The sequence below is a fragment of the Ammodytes marinus genome (genome assembly GCF_949987685.1).
Source record: "Ammodytes marinus genome assembly, chromosome: 7".
Classification (NCBI taxonomy): Eukaryota; Metazoa; Chordata; class Actinopteri; order Uranoscopiformes; family Ammodytidae; genus Ammodytes; species Ammodytes marinus.
The window spans coordinates 30,331,904-30,353,898 of NC_137211.1; the positions used below are offsets into that span (position 1 = coordinate 30,331,904).

General features: G+C 40.1%; 1 protein-coding gene across 1 annotated transcript in view; it reads right to left on the reverse strand.

Annotated features, from left to right (window-relative positions):
- Positions 1-1,126: 1,126 nt before the first annotated feature.
- Positions 1,127-21,995, reverse strand: part of LOC307253782 (MICOS complex subunit mic25a-like) — a 114,757-nt gene continuing 93,888 nt past the window's right edge. The window contains exon 8 of the mRNA XM_080031951.1: positions 1,127-1,648. Within this exon, the coding sequence (XP_079888077.1) occupies positions 1,628-1,648 (21 nt within the window). The 3' untranslated portion in view covers positions 1,127-1,627. The remainder of the gene's footprint in view (positions 1,649-21,995) is intronic.

The window sequence follows — 21,995 nt, forward strand, 5'->3', positions numbered from 1 at the left end:
TTTTTTCCGCGGCTGTATATCGAAACAATAATTTTTTAGTTTTTGTAACTAAAATGGTTTTTCATTTACTTCCAGCTCAGGCCTGGGGACATATTGGGGACATATTTGTCTATTTATGTCCTGTGGGCTAAACGACTGAGAAGAGGACTCACAGAATTGTTAAGAATTTATTTTACTCATGGGGATGCAAAAACTGTTTTTTTTCAGGCACTGGCCAATTTTGTGATTTTAGTTTTGGGACTATAGTTCTCAATCGGCCTTGGTCCCTCACATCCTTCAAAATGTTAACCTATCAGAACTTTCTCATTCAACAAGCTTCTGAGCTGTTGTGTTGCTTTGGAAGGCTCAGCCAGATGTGCCTATAGCCCTGTCTCCTGCCCTTAGAAGATTCAAGAGTTAAAGGTGAAGTAAGCGATTTATTTATGTTAGTATAAGTGTTGAATCACTCTTTATTCATACAGTGATCACTTACATAATGTGCGCGTTTCATAAAGCCGATTCTCAGTCAACCGCTCTGCATGTAATCGGCAAAAAAACGTTTCGGGGATCCCACGACTGATAACCAATCAGAAGAGAGAACGCTACACACCAGCACCCGTCTCACTGACGGTGCACGTGCAGAGCGACAGATGGGTGAATGTGTATGCGCCTACAATGGCAGAGCAGGTAAAAATCCTTCCCAATGTCTGTTTTGATGGTTTTTATCATGTTTGATCACACTCATGGATCTGAGATGATGCTAGATAACTCGCTGCTTGAAGACCGCAGTGCATTAATGTGGTGACGTGGGGACGAGAGAGGGGACTGCTAACTGCAGTAACTGACAGGAAGTTAGCTAAACTGACCATTCCACTTACTGAACCTTTAAGAGACGCTTGTGTCGGGCTCTAACTCATTAACCAACTACCGGTAAGTCAAGTTTCCTTTTACATTTCATCATTGTTCCGTCAGCATATTTTCAGTTTGAAAGTATAAACCACATTTGTGACTTTATTTTGAGTAATGAACAAACAAAAACAGGTCAAATGTAAAAGTACTTAGCAATAGACAGACAGACTTAAATACATAGATAAACTGGTTGAGTACTCAGGAAGGGAAAAAACTAAAGACACAAACAAGATAAGATATGAATGGTTTAATCAAATCATACAGTGCATCACAGGCCTGATGTTCCTGTGTTGTTGAAAAAACATACAAAACCATAAAACTCTATATAATCACTTCTTACAGTCGGACGGCCTCTACGCAGTTGTTCATTTGCATCTTCAAAGTATTTTCTGTTTGTTGCCATCTCTCCTAACGCAGCAGAGCTTGGGACATAATCTGAGTTTTCACAATCACCCTGGATGGATCCTTGGAACTCCCATCTTAGAAATACTTTCTACAGATGTTGCAAATGACTGATTGAAAATGTCTTCACTCAGACCACGAGCCTTAAAATAAAAGATCTGGTTTTTTTTTCAAATGCTTCCCTGTAGAATTAAGCAGTGCAGAACAATAAAGCAATTTGACTGGATGATAATGCAAGAATAAATAGCATAAAACTATTTAAAAAAAGACATGCTAACAGAAAATCCACTCTCATATTTTTAAAACAGCCCTTTGAAGTTCCTTTTCATCGCCATCTTCATCCGTGGTTGACCATGTTCTAGGAGAAAAAAAAAATCATTGAGAATGAGTCCATTTGCACTCCCAACACACTCTGACATTTCAGATGCTCTTAGGTACATGGACATGGTTTGAGCATTGGCTTTATTTAATTGACCCCAACTGAAAGGTTAGACCTAGTAATAGTAGGGGATTATCTCAGAAACGGATAGAAGTCAACCTGTTAACTGATGTTAGTCAGCACTTAAAGGCTATTCCAGAAGCGTTCTCTTAAAGAAACCTAAAGAGGTACACAGGGGTAAGAATGTCCCTCTTGGTTACTCTCAGCTTGTGACCTTTGTTGATGCAGTCTGTGTTTGCCAATGGAGAATTGTACATAATCAAAATGCCTTAAAATGTACATCCAGTTGATTGCATATTGCACATTGTAAATATTTTTCATCACATTGCACATTTCATTTGAACTTATCTATTGTTTACTTTCTATTCTATTTTATCAGTGATTCTTGAGAACCGGGATAAAAGGCTGGGACAAAATGTAACTGCTATTATCTTTAAAAATTAAAAAATTTAAAATTGTAGATGTTATTAGGGATTAAGAATAGAATGTCTGGAGCACAATTATCCACTTAAATTAAATTTTGTTATTATTATGTCAAATTTATGACACTTGTTATCTTCTCATGATGTCAAAAACAGTGTGTCCACAGAGAAGGTTTCAATATGCAATAAAACCTATTAAAATTTTACTTTAATGATTAAAAAGAGCTTTTTTCATCAAAGGCAACACTAAATAATCTCTCATGTCAATAAAAAAAATGTTTCTACAACACCTTCATGTTTTATAAGGTTTCTAAGTGGGGGGACACTTTTTGTCACCACCGTCAGACATTTCATTAAAATGTAATAAAATCAGGCAATATGAGGGGCAGCTGTCTCTGTGAAGGACCTATTGTCACAAGCTATCTATGCAGAGTACATTAGAGTCAGATAGGCTCTGATTAGTGTTGTAGTTTTAGAATATTTTACATCAAATCTTGAAAGTCCTGCGTCACAATAAAACATCAACATCAACACCGATTTCTGAAGAAGTTATATGAAATGTTTCGATAATTTTATTTTCCTGAAGTAGTTCATACTAGCACCTATCATCAACAGAAAAACCAAACTGCTACTAGAAAAACTCTATTTGTTCTGTTTAAGAAACGTTAAATATGTCAACACCGTCAGATATTAAAAACATGTAGGGGAGAGTTGCCTAAGTTGTGCCACTTTTTACTCAAAGTGACTTTAAAATGAGGCCTTGACAGTAAAGTCTCCAACTCAAATATGTACAAATATTTCAGGGTTTTGTGCATCCCTGGCAATAAAAACTTTGGATCTGGAATAAACCGTTGAAGAAATATAGCTTTCGGAAAAAAAGTTGTCTTGTGGCACAACTTGCCCCCGGTGTGGTGTAAGTTGTGCCACAAGAGAGAATACCATGGGGTAAATTGTGCCATTGTTATATACCTCATAAACTGTAATGCAAGACAAATCCATTAGACAATCACTTATTTAAGGTTTATTTAAAGTAAATATTTTACAAATATTGAAGGTCAATTTTCCTGAACAAGGCCTAGCAAAAAACCTAGTGGTTTTGCCTGCAAAGCTAACAATGACAAAGTCACCATCATCATCTTTCTGGCCATCTGAACTCTTGTCAGTGGTGTCGTTAAGTGGAATTGAGATGTCAGTCTCTTCTGAGCTACTGTAGACAATCACTTTCTTTTGGTGACCAGCGTATAAAGCCATGTCAATGGCACAACTCTCAGAAATGTACTTTGCACTAGCTGCTCCGCCCTTGTAGAACCAACTGCCACCTGGCATATGAGAGAGTGAGCCCGATGTTGCAGCAGCAGCATCGTTGGAGGCGGAAGCAGCACTAGGCTTGTTAACAGGCTTAATTAAATAAGCGATACGCTAAACAAAAAGTTGTGTAAGTCGGTTTGGATAAAGTAGGAAGTGAATAAGCTTTTGCGCACAGCATTTACTATCCAAAAGAACAAGTTAACACGTGAGAAAAGTAGCCGAGTAGCCTACTAACTGCCTTTGCAAAGGAGAGACTGCGCTCTGTGGACGTGATTGACGGTTGACCATAGGAAAGCAGGTGGTGATGGGATCGGTGATTTTGGAGGCGGGATTTAGCCGTGCCCATCCAATCAGAAGCTAGGAATGGTAATGGTATATTATATACACATTTTTTAATTGGCTGAAATTAAAATACATTTCCCCTGCCCTGGCAAGCGCCGGAATCGAGTGCAGAGTGGAGTACCGGCAGCATATGCGCCGGTGTTACTAGATGTTGAAATAGTGGTAATGTTTCTCCATTCATTGATAAAATAACAGGGGATGGGAAGGGGGGATGACCATTTTAGAAGGGGGATGATTTTGCGATCTTTATTTCCAAGAGGGATGCCATCCCCCTTCATCCCCCCTCAACTCGAGTACTGGTTGGATACATACATGTAATTTAATTTGCCTAAACATAGGGTTTGTATGTAAAATGCATGCTCTATAGGGTTTAAGTCTGGAGATTAACTTGGCCAGTCTAAAACCTTCCACTTCTTGCCCCTGATGAACTCCTTTGTTGTTTTTGCAGTTTTTTTGGATCATTATCTTGCTGCATGATGGAGCATCTTCCAATCAGTTTGGTTGCATCTTTCTTTAAATTGGCAGACCGAATGTTTCTGTAGACTTCTGAGTTCATTTTGCTGCTGCCATCATGTGTTACTGTGTTGTTGTCAAGATGAACCTTTACCAAAGTGATGGAAAGGCTAAAGTTTAGAGAAAGAAAGAATCTGCTCATGATCCCAAACATACAAGCTCATCTGTGAAACACGATGGAGGCAATGTCATGGCTTGGGCTTGCATGGCTTCTTCTGGGACGGGCTCATTATTCTTCATTGATGATGTAACACATGATGGATACAGCAAAAAGAACTCTAAGTCTACAGAAACATTTTGTCTGACAATTTAAGGAAATATGCAACCAAACTGATTGGAATATCCTTTATCATGCAGCAAGATAATGACCCAAAACACAACAAAGGAGTTAATCAGGGGCAACAAGTGGATTGTTATAGACTGGCCAAGTCAATCTCCAGACTTAAACCCTATAGAGCATGCATTTTACCTGCCAAAGAGGAGACTTCAGAGAGTAACCCCCTAACACCAAAAGCAACTTAATGAGGCTACGTTGAAAGCCTGGAAAAGCATCACAAAAGAAGAATGCAAAAGTTTGGTGATGTCAATGGGTCACAGGCTTGATGCGGTTATTGCAAGCAAAGGATTTGCGACAAAATATTACGGTTTATTCACTTTAATTTATTTAAAGTCTATCTGTTCCAATACTTCTGCTCGCCTAAAAATGTGGTGTTCCTTTACAAAAAATGATATCTTCTAAGTTGTGTATCAGATCCAGATGTTAATACCTGGAAATGAAAGCTGAAATGTTGAGCTATTGTCTCATATTCATCTTTTGGTATCAAACCCAAATGTTTCCAGTCTACAGCAACAATAAAGGAATTGGCCTCACCGTTCTAATACTATTGGAGGGGACTGTATGTCTTGCATGTGTCAGAACTGACAATAAAAGACTTTGACTTTTGATAACATAATACATTCTACATAATCCATCATTACACTTTCAAGAACAAAAGACTGAAAGAGGCTGTATCTGCAGAGCCAATGAGTGGCCTTGTTTTTCATTAATATAAAGTGTGATTACTAATTTGGCTATTTGATATATTAAATAAATATACGTTATTATGACAACAGCCTACTTTGCAAACCAGGAAGAACAGTTCAAATAATACTCTGGCTTGGAGGTGGCTATAATCTGGAACTTTAAAATAGTGGTTTTTCAACCAATGATGGTATTTTATACACCAATGAATAGTATTATTCATTTAAGTTAAGTATTGTATGTGTCTCCATTCTGTTTTTTGTCCGAATGTGTAAAAATATGTAAAACCACTAAAATAAAAGTTAAAAAATAAATAAAAATAAAGACCGTTGGAATCAATGAAATTAAATGGAAAGACGAGAGGCTCTGATTGGCTCATGGCTTTGGAGGCCCAGGCAACCATTGTAGATTGTGTGCGCAAGGCGATGAACTTTCCAATTTTTTTTCTGGTCAATCCCAAATTGCCACCACTGGAAGTAAAAAAGAAACGTGACTTTTTACTTTTTTAAATCTTATTTTGACTTTTTATTAATAACAATTGTTTTTCTCTTATTGATCTCATTTGCTTTGTTATCCACATTCATTAAAAATTGTTTCTGGTAGCACATTTTTGACACATTGGGATATGGTCTGAATTATTACTTTATACTGATAGCTCAGACCATTTCCCTGATCTTCCAATTGGCCTCGCTCAGCAATAAGAAAGATAAAAAAACTATTTGATGGTAAAGCAACATAATGAAAAAAACACGAGTACTTTTAAAAATCTACTGGATGGTCAATCCTGGGAGAATGTGTATTTTCAGACCGATGCAAACTCTGCTTGTCAATTCTTTTATTGAATCATTTATTCTGTATTCAATCAATGCGTTCTATTAGTCATAACGATTCAATTTAAAGCGCAAAGTTTAATCTGAGCCCTGGTACACAAGAGGGATGCAGAAATCCCTAAAAGGAAAACAAGCAGACTCTATAAAAATGTTCTAACAAATCCCACACCCGCTAACCAATCGAATTATAATAGAAACAAAAAAACTGACTGAATTGCCTCCTTTAGAGCAGCGAAGAAGAAAAATACTTCAGTGAACCATTCAAGGCATCTTCTAGTAACATAATGATACCACTTTGTCAACTATAAATCAGCAACTGTAAGAGGGACAGAAAACAATAAGAACTCCCATGTCACTCCTCTGAGATCCATCACTGATACAGGTTGAATGAATATTCTGCATCAAACCACTCCAGTAGACAATAAAAGAGTTACACATATTGTGAATCCAAGCTTCTTTACTAAAATAAAAATAAAATTAACATCAGAATCAGACCCTGCATTCCAAATCACATACTCTTTCTTTTTACTACACTACATACTAAAGTACAGAAGAGTTTAAGGGCCACAGGAGAGAAAAAAAAATCAGATAAGGAAGATTTTTTTTTTCATTATGTTGAGAAATGTCAAGAATTAAGACATTTATGTATTTTCACCATACTACAATTGACGTGCATGTATTGGGACACCCTAAATCTTTTTTTGGCATACTAAATAGTAGGGAAGTATGGGAATTGGAACGCAGGGAGAATCTCTTTTAAATTTGTTTTGGATTCTCAGTCAAAAAATGATTCAGGCTCATTCCCTGCTTTGCAGTAGGGAGGAGGAGGGCTGTTTTCAGATTGACTACTGTTCCCACTGGAGTGCTTTAGCTTCAGCAGCCCATGTGGAACCATGCAATGAGCTAAATTGACTGAAGGGGGTGAGGGGGAGGGGGCATTGGACCTGAAGCCAGCTGGTGGAGAGAGAGAGACAGGCTGTGTGTATGTGACATGTAGAGCTGGACATGAGATCTGTTCCTAGCAACACAGAGTTCACTCCAGCTGTGAAACTCAAACCATTCAACCCCACTGACAGACTCACAGAGCAGGGCTGATCAATATGGCTCCCCCCTCTCATGTCCTTTCATCTCGTCCCTCTGTTATCCTTCTTTTATCTTCACCTTCCTTCCATTCTGTTTTCTGTTGGCTTTCTGCTACACTCAGTGCGTTTACATGCAGACTCATAATCGGGTAAATAAACGAATAAGACTTCAACAGGACTTGTAAAATGCATGTAAACACCTTTATCCGATCTACTTCACACACAAATCGGCACATTAAGGGACAAGCAAAGTCGGATAAGAACACCTAGATAACTCGTTCATAGTCAGCATTCTATCTGCATGTAAACAGGATACCATATCGCAAATCGGAGTTTACGTTCTGCGCTTGCTCGGAATCCCTGCCGGGGAGACGACGTAATAAATAGTAGGGATCTTGCCGGAAGGGAACCGGACGTGGCTCTATAACCACTTGTTAAAGGGCCACAGCGCCGCGTAGCGGAGTCAGCTATGCTCCGGCCATTTATCCGATTCTCTGAAAGGACATACTCAGACAAGTGACTCGGTCCGTTCGAGTGGCAAGTTCGGTATAAGTCTTAATCCAATCTAGTTGTCCCATGGAAACGCACTGACTCACTCATCTGTTCTTTCTCATTGAGAATTTAGAGCACCTTTGGCTGATTTCCTGCCCATGACCTCAGGTTGCAAATCAGGCCCCACCAAAGACAGAAATGGAACGTTAAGTGACAACTGGCTAATTTACCACAGTTTGAGCATGGCAATGGGGTCGGCACCAGACTGATAAAGACCCCCACAGTTCAGGAAGATCCCCGGAGTTCAGAAAGGATTCATACAAGGGTAAAAAGTACAAAGGAACTGATTCTGCATTACCAAATGCATTAATATGTTATGTTAAAGGAGGAGTCAGTGATTCTGGAGAACGCTTTTGTCAAAATCAGTGAAAATATCCTCACAATCTGCTGAATGAAAAAATGTCAAAATGCAACATATCAAAGCATGTTTTAGAATTCTGGGTACCAGAGATTATGCATTAGTGTAAGGTTAGTTAAATAGTATATGTGTACTTCTACTGAGCTATTTAAAAAAACCTGGCAACACCTCACAACAAGCCACTAACCAACCACCTGATGCTCTGATTGAATATCCATCCTGAGCTGAAGTAGAATACAGACTAAGAAGCCTGCGGGGTTTCACACTGCCCTCGAGGATAACGTATAGCAATATGCCCTGCGTTCCAATCCCCATACTTCCCTACTATTTAGTATGCCAAAAAAAGATTTAGGATGTCCTAATACATGCACGTCAATTGTAGTATGCTGAAAAAAACACAATGCCCCACTAACTCCAATAGCATTTTGGAGTATTCGTCTTTATTCTTGACATTTCTCAACATAATGAAAAAAATAATCATTTTCTTTTTCTCTCCTGTGGCCCTAAAACTCTTCTGTACATTAGTATGTAGTGTAGTAAAAAGAAAGAGTATGTGATTTGGAACGCAGGGATGGTCTTTTACAACGAGCCTATAGCTGTATTTCACTGTGGCTCCCCCAGCAGATCAGAATGACAGAGTGAGGGGAAGTGGAGAGAGGAGAAGAAGTGGGACTGGGTGCAGCCGCAGATAGAAAGAGAGAAAAACAAATGACAAACAGAGAGTCAGGAGATGGTGGAAGTCTGCCTGCTCTCCATTCTGCCTAAACCCAGCCCGGGAGCCGCAACTCCATTAGAAGTCCATTTCATCTGATGACTGGCAGGCAATTGACTGGCACCTCTCCCAGGTGATAGGCTGAGGCACTGCGGTTGATAGGCCTGACCAATCCAATTTGAACATTAATAGGGGTCCAGAAAGGAATAGCCTAAATATAAAGAAGGGGGAGGTGTAGAGTTAGAGCAAACATAAATAGCTGATACAACCCTTAGGACCGTCCCAACTAAAGGGATGGCACCTATGTGTGCAAATGCCACTGCACGCAATTGGCTAGCACTACGCCCAATCAGAGCAATGGACAAGGTGATGTATTAAGCCCCGTTCGTTTGGTGAACAGCGTGGTTAACTGGTAAATTACTTTTGCCGTGGTCGGTCGGAAAAACAGAACATTCTTCTTTCTTGCTAATGAAAGATTTGAGTGCCTTCTTCCAAATCTTTAAGTATCAAGGCCAAAGCCGTTTCAAACTCAAACAACATATCTGCAAATATTTTTGTTGTTTACTATCACGGCTTCGACGGCGCATGCCCAGCACAGTTGTCATCGGGTTACGTCCGACCCAGAGCACCATACATAGGGCTCTGTCCCGCCCATATCAGATAGAACGATTTGATTGGCAACTCTGAATTCTCTGAAATAGTTAATGAGCTTCAATGAAATGTGTCCAGACCAACATGCTGAGCAAATCTAATTTGGCTAATTGTTGGGCAAAACTTTGAATTATTGGAGGCAGCATTGACACTTTACAATTGTGTTATACAAAGAACAGCAAAGGAAAAGTTAATCAGTCATTGTTTTAGTAAAAGACAATAAGAAGATGCATTTGCTGAACAAAATATTGTATTAAACGGGAGTAAAACCATTTTTTTTAAAGCTATTTGAAAGTTTCACATAAGTGAACTTGTCAACACAGCCCTGGTAGGAAGCAATAACACAATGGTATTGATTTATTTACAGAAAGGCAGGGGAAGAAAAAAAATCTATATCTTTGGTAGTTGGCTACAGGGGGAGTGAATTGGAGAGAAAATCACAAAGGCAAGGCAGACCCAAACTCATAGAGACGGAGAGACAGATGACAACAGAACACAAAAGAGTTGGCTGGTACAAAGTGGACTGTTCTGATAATGTTGCGGATGTTTCAACGGCAACAAAAGCCAGTGGAAAAACCCTAGCTAAAAGCCCTGCTGCGTACCCTCTCTTATCCCAGCTGGGGGTCCTGGTTCCACAAAAAGCTCTTGCTAAGCGTGTGTGAGAGAGAGGGGGGGGACGATAAAATGCTGACCAGAATATTGCTGTGAAATTCGCCATGAAAAAAAAAAAAAGCGTGTCGATTGCTTGCGACAGCTGAAGTGGCTTTTCAAACAGAACACAATACAGGGCCGTGTTGAATTATTATTTTTCGGGACCGCCAGCTGAGAACGCAGAAAGAGGGAGAGAATGTAGGGGGTCTGGTGGCGCGTGCCCACAGACCTGATGCTGCTCAGAAAGGTCAGGGTTACAATGTACCACTACCCCATTGAAAGCTTTGAGGGCCACCGACAGTATAGAGAGACAGATAAAAGACTAAACACAGACTCTAGATTCAGCTTGATGTGCTGGTTTGATCGAAAAACTGCAGACAAACAAAAGAGAGGGAAAGGAAAGTAGGGGACAGGGAGGAATAGAAAAAGAAAAGGTGGGGGAACAACAGACAGGAGGCTGAGGGACAGTAAGCAAGCGTTGTCCAGGGCAGCCGCGGATCCTTGAAAAGTCATTCAATTTAGGTTTTGATATTTAAGGTCTTAAAATGTCTTATAAAGTATTGCGTTGTTTGAGGGGAGGCATTCAATTAGAACAGGGCAGAATGAGTACGGCCGTCTTGTTTGAAGTCGGGCCGCGGAAAAGCAAACAAGGACAGACTGACTGGGCAATGACTGGGTTTTCAGGTTTATTTCACTTCTATTCATTTGATGGTAAATGCAGGGCTACATTAGCCTGGTGCTACCAGACCATCGTACTTCATTTCATTTGTACAGAAGGTCTGGCAGTGCTGTAATTGGCAAACGTTCACTCATGGAGGCGGGTGTCTGTTAAAGTTTAAAACTATTGGATCTGCCCAGTGCCACTCTGGATTAGCCAACCAATCGCTTAACGTTTGGTCGTCACGTGTGTCATGAGCCGGCTTCTGGCAACTGAAACTGGAGCGCGACTTCGACGTCATCGTTCTCAGCCACTCGCTCTGTTCGCTGATTGGACCGGCTGTCGAATCTCCGGCAAAACTGGGAAATGGGCTGTACACCCAGACTGACTACTGAAGGGAAAATAAAATGTGGCCGGAAGTAGGCGGGCGGGCGGAGCCAGGCTAGGGCTACATAGTCTTAATTCAGACTGCTGAACATTCTTATTTTCTGTAATAAGACAGCAGTTGTTAGCTAAAGTGCATTGAATATTTGTTATTCAAACTTGATAAAACTCTTTAGGGAGTACAGTGTAGTTTGTCGATGGTATTAATTTTTCATTTTAGAGGTCTTAAAAAAGGTCTTAAGGTAATTTAAAGTCCTTAAATAATTTGAACTTAAAAAATGTGCTGACACCCTGGCGTTTACTGTCAGAGAAAACATCCATGTCGAACACAGTGGAAGTTTGCACATTCGTTGTCAAAGACGGTGCTAGAATGATACATTGGTTTGATTTTCAACCGGTTGGCTTCTCTTTCACACCTATCAGTTCCTTTGGTCTCAATCAGTTGGTGAAGTGTACCAAAATGCAGCTGCATAAGCCACGTGAGAACGTTCTCTTCATTCATTGGTCAGATGTGTCTTGGGACAGTAGCAATAACGTAGTTCCTGAACTGCTCTACAATTGGTCGAGCATTTCCATGAGGGAAAACTACAGAAAGAAACTACAGGGAGTAGATTGTCTGGCTACAAGAGTTTTGTCAGGCCACTATTGTCGATAAGAACTTGTTCTTTATGTCTCAATGTCCCAATCTCAACGTTCTACATCCGTGGAGCCAGACTAGTTGAAAGTGTATTGAGACCTCCTCTTCAACAAGGTGTCTGGTTGTTTGGTCCACTGTTGATGCTTAACTGAAAACACGATAGCCGCGTTCTCACCTGCACTAACGGCCCGCAGCCAGGCTGGAAAAAAAAACGAGTCTGTTTCAATGAAACCGAACAAGTCAAGGGTGAAAGTGCCCTAAGGCTTTGATAATTTGTGAAAACATTGTGAAGCACTTTTCTTTAGAAAGGCGCTTTCTCTCTGAGTGAACTATGTTCACAACACTAAAGAGTCTAGGGGGGAAAACAGCAATAGAAAAAGATAGCTTAAAGTGGCCACGAGTAACTTTGTTGGTTGGCGGCCCCTTTGGACAAAAGCGGTAGTATTTTTACGACGCCAGCTGTCGTAAAGCTGTTTTCTAGCGCGTGCCGGGCGTGCAAGATTCAAATGATCAGGAAGCAATATAGTGCATGTCCGTGTGTTGAAAGTGTGAGGGCACCGGACTCTTTTCGGCTCCGTGATAGTGGTTAGTGACACTGCATCAACTAATGCCAGTCAGTGCTACACACACCTGATTGCAATGAGTTGATGCAGGTTCACTAACCACTCTCACGGAGCTGAAAGATTCCGTGTCCTCACAGAAAGCGAATGAACGAGAGACGGCAGTTAGTATGGATCACGATGAGGTAATGTGTTTATGTTGTTGTAAATAATGACTATCTCAGATGAATAATGGTCACAAATTGTGCAGGTGAGAAAAAAAAAGTTGTGAAGGATATCTCTCCTCAAAAGGTAATTTAATGTAAAATAATGAATAACATAAAAAGTAATTTAATCCACAAGATTATACAGAGGTTAAAAAGCAAGCAAAGTGGGCACGTGGTTGTAGTTTTCCTGCTATTTTAACTGCAAAGTCTGCAATATCGAGTAATCAGCTCTCTAAATACCATGGACATATAAAGAAAGCTAAATACATGACCGGATATTGAAACCGGAAGTGCCTATCCGATTTTACTTTGTCATTTATCGCTTCACTTCCTGTCTGACAGTGGAGGAGGCGTGAGCTCTGCTCTCTTGATTGGCTTTCCTTGTGAAAAAGAAAATATAACGTTCATAACTGTCACGGGAGCTGTAAGCAGGCGACTCTGTAGACGTTATCCCTGCTCTGAAATAAACATGTGTTTTTTAAATGAGAGAACACAATTTAACAGTTACATTAAGCATTTACAGCAAAGAAATAATAAGTATTCAAAACACTTCCTTTTTCCGGTTTAAGGCAGCGTCACAAGCGTCATAGCAACCAGTATATCAACCTGAGACAAATGTTGTATTTCAACATTTTCTTGGCGATGTCCAGAATAATATTCGTGATAACCATCAAACTACATCGTATACATTCACTGAGTGAAGATTGTGAGAGTAAGACACACATTTCTCACTAACAATGTTATCCATTTAATAGCTTATACATCTTAAAAATCTGCAGAAAAAAAGCTGTGGCAATGGCGGTCACAGCTTGGGTTTCGTTTCGGCCGGGAGGACCTGACCTGAAAGTCATATGACATGTACGCTGTCCATTAGAAATGAATGGGGGGAACAAATGTAGGTAATTCACAATTTCAAGGCCTTTATTGTGAAACCTCTACATTTTGCGCTGTGGACCAACGTAGCTATTACACATTTCACTGTGAGACTGGGTTGGGGATGCGGAAAAGAGAGAAAGAAAAGAAAGAGGCAGAAGAAGACCAAATAAACCAAGAGAGATGGAGAGAATTGGAGTAGATGCAGAGAGAGAGAGACAGAGAAAAAGATGTGCAGACAAGCTGGATGAAAGTCATTGGTTTAAAGAAAGCAACAGGCTGAAAAACAACATTGATGGATGAAGGAAGATTCATTTAAAAATGGACAAAAACCTTTCTTAAAAACCCAGCCACTGATGCACCTACTGTAAACTGTATGTTGTGTAATGCACGTGTGAAGATATGTTCAGGTACCCAAACAAAGAGACTGTAATTTATCTCATCTTTCCCACTGATTCAACCTTAATGGTGGACTGCACTTTGTCCAGTTAAATAGTGCACTTGCTGAAGATATACATTGAGTTACTTGCATAGAAAGATATGACAATGTAAAAAATACAAACCTGAAGAGATACATGTCATAGTTTGCAGAATAAACACATACAAATCCTGAACCTTTATCTACAGATTGTCTTTTACTGTTTCATTGGATTTGATCAAAGCTATGCCAAACAAACCTCCAATCACAGGGAAACTACTGCTAACAAACCCAATCCTAATCTGATGGCATTATTTTCCAATTCAACTTCAGCTTGGAACATTCAACAATGCTTGAAATAAAACCATGATTGGAAAACAAAATATTACCATCCTAAACACGCCCTTCTGCATCACCTGTGCACATCTTCAATGGCAACTGCCCCCAACTTCAAGCCAGGACCATTGGGCGAATTTCTATCAATCATAAACCCTTTAATATGGTTTAAAGTTAATCTTAACTGTTTTGCTGTAGAGTGTGAATCAACATATTGATGCATTTTTTTAAACTTTTGCCTATGCTGGCTGTGTACAAGTTTAAAAAGTCAACTTGAGGAAAACAAAATCATGCTTATCCTAAAGGTTTATAACATCATTTCACAAATGTATAGAGACGGAAATAGACACAGGATCTCTAACCATAACCGCACATATTTGACTTGTTTTCTACAGAACTTTTGATCCAAACGACTTCACTCGTGGCATCTGCACTCCCTCAGCAACACACCCACCTAGTGTGAAGTAGATCAGAGCTACGGTTGCCGGGAAACTCGAAGGACACACACACACACACACACGCGCGCGCACACACACACACACACACACACACACACACACACACACACACACACACACACACACACACACACACACACACACACACACACACACACACACACACACACACACACACATACACTATCTGACGTCTTCTTTTATAGTTAGATATACAGTAGGTAGTAATATAAATCACAATCTGATGGTTCGTGTGTTTAAAGGACAATGCACTGCTTCTGTACGCCAGGCGTCAGAACACCAGATTCCAGTCTTATCACTTCCTTTGGAAAAAAGGTAACATTGGATTTGTAATGACTGAATTACAGGCACAACAGGCCTAGAGTTACATAACGTTAGCCTCATAGCATAATTGCCTTAATCATATTTACTCTACTCTACTTTTACTCTACATCTACTCTATTCTACATCTACTCTACTCTACATCTACTTTACCCTACTCTATAACCCTTAAAATGTGACTTAGGCAATTATGCTATTAGGCTAACGAAAAGTAGATGTAGAGTAGAGTAGATGTAGAATAGAGTAGATGTAGAGTAAAAGTAAAGTAGAGTAAATATGATTTAGGCAATTATGCTATGAGGCTAACGATTACCAAACAGAGGCACTGGTCAGTGCAAATAAATCTACATAAGCCAAATAATCGCTGATAATCCAACATGAGTTTCATTACTACTGTACACTTACACATTAAACTAATGTGTTCTAGTGAGTCTTAATCAACTTTAGTTCAACAGAGTGAGCGAGGAGGGCTGAACAAAATCTCAAGGATTCCTTAAAGCTGCACTTTCTTCTTCAAGTCAAGTCAAGTCAAGTCAACTTTATTTATACAGCACATTTATAACAGCGAGGCGGACCAAAGTGCTGTACAGTAAAATAAGTAAAATACATTACATCCAAAACATCATAAAGACACATACAAGCAAGAATTTAAATGAAATTAAAACACAAAACATTAGTGAAAACTTCTTGTAGACACTGCTGGGATAGAACGCTCTCAACTAGAGATAAAAGCAGAGGAAAATAAGTGGGTTTTTTCCTGTTGTCTGAAGACAGTCAGAGCTAATGAGGCACAAACAGACCTTCAATTGAGCGCTGAAGAGAAAACTAGAATCAGACAAAACATGTGCTCTGAATCAATGTCACCTTCTACAAATCATTTCTACACTCATTTCAAAAAGTGGAAAACTCCCACTGAACAATGTATGGGATTTCATTTATTTAGCTCAAAGTTGAATTTCCTGTTGTCTCTGGTGGGCAGGGGAGTCACAAACAGTGTCAGAGGATAATCAGTGCTATATCTTCTCCACAGTACATCGACTTTGTAGAAAAGTTCTGCAGCCCTGGAAAAGGGATATAACAACACTGCCAAAGACTTTAGCCCCAATTAAAGCAAGCCACTCTGATCTTATTTAGAAAGCTTGGTGTGAAACGCCCGCGCCAGAGGTTTTTATTTTTAATCTGACATGTATTCCCTTAGAACAAATAGTAAAAAAAAATGTGGGAGAGAACTCCATTCCTTAATTAGGCCAAGTTTAAAGAAAAAGCAAAAGAGACACTTTGTAATATTTATTCACGCTTAGCGATGAGGTGAATGTGATGTTCGGCTTATTGCTGGTTTTCGCTCCATATAATTTTTGGTGTCAAAATTTGGGAGAGTCCATATTTCAGTGGAAGTGTGTGTGTGTGTGTGTGTGTGTGTGTGTGTGTGTGAGAATATTTTGTGCATGTGTGTGTGTAGTGAGGAGCGGTTCCAGAAAGCAGGCTCAGGCCGCTCATTCTTCTTCATTAGTGTTGACTGTTGAGGGGCCAGCCGTCTCTCTTTCTCTCTCCCTCCCTATATCATTTCATACTCTGTCCATCTCAACTCCTGTCTCCATGACCACTCAGGCTATCTCCTCATAGTATCCAACCACCTCTCCGTTCATGCTCTTTGCCTTCTGATACTCACCTGCCTTCCACCTCTGTTGATCAACTATACACCTCCTTCTCTTCATCATTTTCTCTTAACCTATAGCCCATCTCCCAATCTTCTCCCCCAGGCTTTTTTAATTGCTCAGGGTTCAGCATCATGCTTCCATCGCCTCATATTTTCCTCTATATTTATGGTTCTATTTGTCTCCCGCTCATTTATTTTCCGTGTTTATTTTCTTGCACTGTGCTACTTTTCTTGTACTTGTATCAGTTTGGGTTGGGCAAACCGGAGTCTTTTAAAAAATAGCAATGTGTTCCTTTAATTAATATCATGACAAACTGTGCTGTTTAATGTGTCCATGTTAAATAACAAATGCCTTAAAGCTATAGTGCGTAACTACATTTCTGAGTTGTGACACATTTTTAGTTTGACGTTGATATTGTCCAACCCTAGTGTCCGCTTCGATTGAACAGTGTTCACTAGTGTGCTTTAACACCCATACTTCTTTTTTCTCGCACCTTCCTCTCTACATCATTTCCCCATTTTACCCTTCTTTTTTTTTTACTCTCATTGGCTGTGTTCAGAAAGCCATACTAACGTCCTCCCTCCTACATACTCAACATCTGTATACTACATACTGTCTACTTAAATATCGATTGTGTATGCGAGGTGCGTTGAAACATTCACACTGAAGTATACCCAAGCAATAAAGAATGTCTTCTTCTTCTTATAGAATGCAGAATTGTAAATAAAGAATTAACCAAAAAATACCGTTCTTGTCGTTTGAAAATATGCAATGCGTTGTGGGGCGGTTGAGTAGGAAAAGTATCCAATCGATCCATACCCAAAATCTTCCCGGAAGTTAGTACTCATCCGTGCCCTACCCACTGAGCTACGGGAACCCCTTTTCTTTATTTTCTATGACGCTTCAATTGACTTCTCATTGGCCTTTCACATTCACCAGTCTATAGCTCTCTGTTAATCTACAGCATGTGTTGTTTTTTTGATCTTCAGTAGTATTCTTTGCCCTCAGCAATCTCTTTGTATTTTTGTATTTTATCAGTTTGTTTGTCTGTATTGCTGGCAGCATATCTGAGCTGCAATGATCTTTGTACCAGTGTGAATCCTCTTATATGTTAACGGGACCATCAATACTATCCCTGTGTCAGTTTTTCTTCTTTATTTATAGGCTAGATGAATGAATGAATGATTTTATTTGACTATTTGATATAAAATATGGACAGCACTCTGTGCCATACATTAAAATACATAAATAGCCAGGGATAACACAAAATTGTGGTCCCTGTTGGGCAGGAGAGATGTAGGCCACGTGTGGTTTTGCTTTGTAATGCTGGTTCACTTGCAAAAGGGGCAATATGAAAGTGGACCACACCAAAGAAAAAAAAATCTAAATTCTATTTGGTCTGGACCAAAGCAAGTGAACTAGCAGACTTTCCCAGTGTGAATACACCCCAAGTCTGCTAAGTAGCTAAGTCACTTCAAATAGCTCTAACATGATCAACTTTACTCCCATTCCACTAGCAAGAAGAATGTCACCAATTTGACAGGAGTATGAAGACTATTAGCAATATTTATGTGGCTTATGCCTCACGCTAGGATTGGTAGAACCATTTTTAAGATGCAAATATCAGCATTGCACTCACACAAAAGTAATTGTTCCTTATCCAACTTGCTCCCTTGAGTTTTTCTCAGCTCTGCCTGTTTCAAGTACAAATTAGCCAAATACCTACTTCACTAATGGGAATATGAAGTTCTATTGAACTCTGAGATCCGATGTAGTTTAAATGTGCAAACATTTTAGAAATCGGTTCATCCTAGCCTGAGAAAAGGCAGAAAGAGAGTTTTGTGGTCTCAATGTCTAACCCTACATTTTACCATGTGTACACATGAATGGGTGGAAGAGGATTCCAGTGGCAACCTGTGAAGCTCTGGTGAACTCCATGCCCAAGAGGGTTAAGGCAGTGCTGGAAAATAATGGTGGCCACAGAAAATATTGACAATTTGGACCCAATTTGGATTTTTTGTCTTAGGGATGTAGTCACTTTTGTTGCCAGCAGTTTAGACATTAATGGCTGTGTGTCGAGTTATTTTGAGGGGACAGTAAATTTACACTGTTATACAAGCTGTACAATGACTACTTTACATTGTATCAAAGTGTCTTTTCTTCAGTGTTGTCCCATGGAAAGATATAATGAAATATTTGAAGAAATGTGAGGGGTGTACTCACTTTTGTGAGATACTGTATATCACTACCTTTAATAAATCCAGAAAGATTTTAAACGTAAGCCTGAGCAAATTCTGCCATTATGTGAAAAGCTCTGTCTTTTACACATCATTTATTATCTGTAAAGTGGCCTCTGATGGACAGCAGACATGACATGTCATCAATCAGACCTTCTACCACTTCACCAATCGTACCTACCTGTAGACTTGGACACTTCAACAACCTAATGTATAAGCTAAGAATTACAAGTAAAGGAGGCAAGGAGAAGGACAGTCAATCCTAATACACTGGCTCATCTTGGAGACTAACCCAGAACATTTATATGGCAAGATTACAAACACGGTAACACCTATAATCAAATTAGAGTTGGAACATACGCATGCACACAGGAAGGAACAGGAGTATTCAGTCCCCATCACTCTTTATTATTTGTAGGTTGCCGAAGCAATTGTTGTTCAGCTATGTTGGTAAATGGTAAATGGACATGACTTATATAGCGTTTTAGCCGATTTTCTCAGCCCCAAAGCGCTTTACATTTCTTACCACATTCACCCATTCATACACACACTCATACACCGATGGCAGTAGCTGCCATGCAAGGTGCCCTCTGAACCATCGAGAGCAATTTGGGGTTCAGTGTCTTGCCCAGGGACACTTTGACATGTGGCCGGTAGGCGGGCGATCGAACCTCCGACCCTGCACTCCAGAGGACGATCTCCCTACCCACTGGGCCACTGCCTCTACTGCATTGCCTTGGTAACCAACAATTAACCTTGACATATTTCCTTTGATCTCTGGCTTTTACTCTCATTCAAAGCATGATGGCTTCTATCAGATTCAGATTTTATTTGTCACATACACAATACATTGCAGTGAAATGTTCACAGTCGGCTCCATGCTAAATATACGCATAACACACATAACAAAACAGTAAATACATTCAATATGTCAGAGGGTTATTGCACATAGTCTAAAGAGCGGCACAGGTATACCACAAAGGTTATTCCTATAGTGTGTCATACCGTTTACTGTTATTTCTGCCATTCCAAACTTGTATTCATTGATAGGTTCGGATATTTTCAACTATTTCCAGTTAATCAATAATCGCATGCCACATGTATGTTAAGAATGATTGGTCTCTGCAGTATATTAGAATTCCTAGTGGTACATCTGAATCAGAATTTTTCAATTTGACAAGCAGCACATGATGACATTACATTTAGCTAAGACTGATTTGAAGGTATAGCCAACTTTTCTTTGGACATCAGAGCATCAAAGCCAGGAACAGAAATTAAGATAAAAGGAAGGAAGAGGAGAGATATGGTAAATGTACTTGACTTATTTAGCGCTTTTTAGACGATTCTCTCAGCCCCAAAGCGCTTCACATTTCTTACCACATTCACCCATTCATACACACACTCATACACCGATGGCAGAAGCTGCCATGCAAGGCAGCTTCTGAACCATCGGGAGCAATTTGGGTTTCAGTGTCTTGCCCAGGAACACTTCGACATGTGGCGGGGAGACGGGGGATCGAACCTCCGAATCTGCACTCCAGAGGACGATCTCCCTACCCACTTCACCACTGCCGCCTCAATATGCAATAACAGAAGCGGGAACCTGTGGAATGGCGGATGCTGCGAGGAAAAAAGCTTTTTGATTTACTCTTATCCCCAAAAATGTGTGACACGCCCCCTTTATTTCTAAAGGTTACTCCTAAATCAGCAAGTTAGTAGAAAACACGTTTTTCTTCTGGCCCCCTCCGCAAAAGTACCAGCCTGACTTCTGCTACAGCCACGTCTCCCCTAACTCCTTATAGTGACTGATGGCCGTCTGCATAAGGTAAAAATATGAACTATGCCTTTAAAGATGTTTTGTGAATACAACCCCTGGTACACAGAGTTTGACGTGTTTCGTTCGCTCTGCTGCATCTCAGACCTTTCAAAACTTGTTTTTGCATTATGTTTTTCACTCTGATTCTACCTCATTCTCTGATTCTTTTTCGATTCTCTCTCTCTCTCTCTCCCTCCATTCTGACAGGCAGCTTTTAACTTAAGGAGTAACTCCCTGGGTATTAGAGCCAAAGCCTGCTATGTCTGTTCTACACAGCATGACTGCGGATGTGTTCGTATGTGTGAATGCGTGTGCGTGTATCCTTGCTGAAGGAGAAAAAATAACGGCATTTAAAGTTTCAGAGGGTCTGAACTTGCAGCTGGCCAGATCCTGACCTAGCTGTTAGCTCCGCATACTTCTGTGATTGTACAGCCTTTCGCTCTAGGTTTTTTTTCTTCCAAATTTATATCTGTTCTTGCTCCCTCTGTACTGTCTCCTTCACCTGTTCCCCTTTACCTTCCACCTCTGCTCACACTCCCTGCGTTCCAAATCACATACTCTTTCTTTTTACTACACTACATACTAAAGTACAGAAGAGTATTAGGGCCACAGGAAAGAGAAAAAAAATTCAAGAATAAAGACGAGATTAGAAAAATAAGTATTGTTTTACTAGTGATTATCCAATATTTCATTGGTAGGGGTACAGTACACACACACACACACACACACACACACACACACACACACACACACACACACACACACACACACACACACACACACACACACACACACACACACACACACACACACACACACACACACACACTACAATTGACATGCATGTAGTGGGACATCCTAAATCTTTTTCTGGCATACTAAATAGTAAGGAGGAAGTATGCCTTACTTCCCTACTTGCGTGACTTGTCTTGCCTTATTTCCACTGAGTGGTTTGGTACGCATTTATTGTCGTTATTCACTGTGAACAGCTGTGAAGGGTCCCAAAAGATTAACACACTGCAGTCCGTTGTAGTCACCTCGGCAAGAGTGAAGAGTCTGGACGATAACTTTGACTTCACTGAGAGTTTTTGGTCCGACGTCACACAACCACAGCTAGCACATTTATTATGGGCAGCAGCAAGGGAGGTGCACACCGTTTATTGTGAACAATTGACTCATAGGCTAGGTGACGTAAATTTGCCTGTATATCTTTGATAAAATGAAACATACATTCATTGAGC